Source organism: Octopus bimaculoides, chromosome 2 (assembly GCF_001194135.2).
Source record: "Octopus bimaculoides isolate UCB-OBI-ISO-001 chromosome 2, ASM119413v2, whole genome shotgun sequence".
Lineage (NCBI taxonomy): Eukaryota > Metazoa > Mollusca > Cephalopoda > Octopoda > Octopodidae > Octopus > Octopus bimaculoides.
The window spans coordinates 167,361,957-167,364,008 of NC_068982.1; the positions used below are offsets into that span (position 1 = coordinate 167,361,957).

Here is a 2,052-nt window from a genome sequence, read left to right on the forward strand (position 1 = left end):
GCCCAGTTCATTTGCTCGTATTGTAAAATCATCCAACAATTGGCTATCATCATCATAACTAGGTTAAATTTATAAGTCATCTATTTTATCTTTATAGAAAACTGGCTTGATGGATTGTTTTTGTGATTTAGAGAGGATTATCTTGAGTTCATAAATATAGATATGTAATCATTGTTATCTTTGGCATCAACCACACACATACATGTGCAAATTGACCAATCTTGGCAAAGATTTTTTTCCATAGATATTAGAATATATTCAGGTAAACCAAATTTCTTTTGCAGCTAATAAGCTACTGTTTAGCAGTATACTAAAGGATGGATTTTAAAGTAATAAAATTACATGTCAATTACCAATTCTAATTTGGTTGCTAGTCTTGCACTAAACTGCTGGAAAATCATTACACATATATACACTCAGTAGATTAAAATACTTCATCTTACAGAGGATGTTTATTTATATTGGATATTGGAAAGCTATATTCATATTATCTATATTTTGCTATACAGTACTGATATGTAATACATATTACTGTATCATGAGTATTTTTATATTTTCTTCACAATTTACTTTCTATTATAATTTGTCTGGCAGATGTTTTTAGTTTTGCATTTACACTGATGCACATGTGAAAACATATGTACAGACATGGAAAATCACACATTCTGTCACTTATGAATATATGCATATATGTACAATTGCATATGTATATACAGAGTCATACTCTTACAAGAGGGCAAGAAAAACACACAAATATTTGTCCAGGTAAAACACAATTGCTGACACACCTTGAAATAGAATTGGTTCTTTTTCAATTGGCAACTATCTAAACTTTGTTTTTTGTTATTTCAGCATCCTTTTATCAAAGCTTTTACTAACAAGAAAGCAATATTAAACCTGTTGAGTGAAGCAAAGGCTGAAGTGGAGGAGACAGTTCTTGAAATGGATGATGAAGAAGATATAAAGTCAATCAAGGTTCACAACAGACATTTTCCCTTTTATAATAATTCCTTCCTTAAGAAATTTGATCTTTTTTTTCCTCCATGCTTTTTGTTGTCATTTCCTTGTTTTTTTTTTTCATTCATTTTTTTTCCTTATGTTCATTCTGTTTCTTTCCCATTTAGTCTTTTACTTAGTCTATTGTCCATTTAGTCTTCAGCCTCTTCTTTATTTTGCCTGTTCACTGTTTTATCCATTTAGTCCTTTCCATTTTCAGTTTTTTACTCTTATGTATGTATGAGTTCATATGTTCATTTAGCTCTTCAGTTGTTACTTTATTTGTTCACTCGCCTCCTTCTCTTTCTAGTCTCTTTCATTTCCTTTTTCAAGTCCCCTTTTCTCGTTTGTTTCAAATCTCTCTCTCCTCCCTTCATTCTTTCTCTATTGCTTGCTTTTAAAATCTCTTGTATCCTCTCTCTCACAGTTTCTGCCTCATTTGTTTGTCGGTTGTTTCCTCTCTTTTCTCTACTCTCTCATATTCTTGTCTCTTACTCTTGTCTTTACTCTTTCTTATCCTCATCTTTGCTCCATCTCATCTGCTCTTTCACTTCTGTCCCTACATTTTCTTACATCTCTGCATTCTCTCTATCTTCTCATCTCATCTCTACTTTTTCTCTCTTTCGCTATTCTATCTATCTTGCATGTGTCTGCTTTCTTTTACCTCCATCACCATTGTATATCTTGTTCTCTCTTTTGGACTTCCCCTTGCTCTTGCTATCTTGCTCTCATCTCTGCTTCCCCATCTGTACTGTTCTCTCTCTCTCTCTCTCTCTCTCTCTCTCTCTCTTTAGTTTCTCTTGTTTTATTTTTTCATACTTTATTCATACTTTAATGCTCTTCTTTCTGTTTTTTATCATTCTGAAAATCATTCTTTGTCCCCATAGTTTTTATTTCTTTTAAAAATCACATCTTCTCATTCTATTTTATCCTACCATTAATATGCTTACCCCTTTACTCCAGATAACATTTTATATTCAGACTGCATAAAATATTTTTAGATAACATTTTAAAAATTTTATGTTTAAATCTGTTTTATTTTTCATTTTATTTCCA

General features: G+C 31.3%; 1 protein-coding gene across 3 annotated transcripts in view; it reads left to right on the top strand.

Moving 5' to 3' along the window:
* Positions 1–2,052, top strand: part of LOC106869338 (serine/threonine-protein kinase 10) — a 115,442-nt gene that overhangs the window by 7,389 nt on the left and 106,001 nt on the right. For all 3 annotated transcript variants that reach the window (XM_014915051.2, XM_014915052.2, XM_052965710.1), the window contains exon 4: positions 853–975. In XM_014915051.2, coding sequence (XP_014770537.1) covers positions 853–975 — 123 coding nt within the window. The remainder of the gene's footprint in view (positions 1–852; positions 976–2,052) is intronic.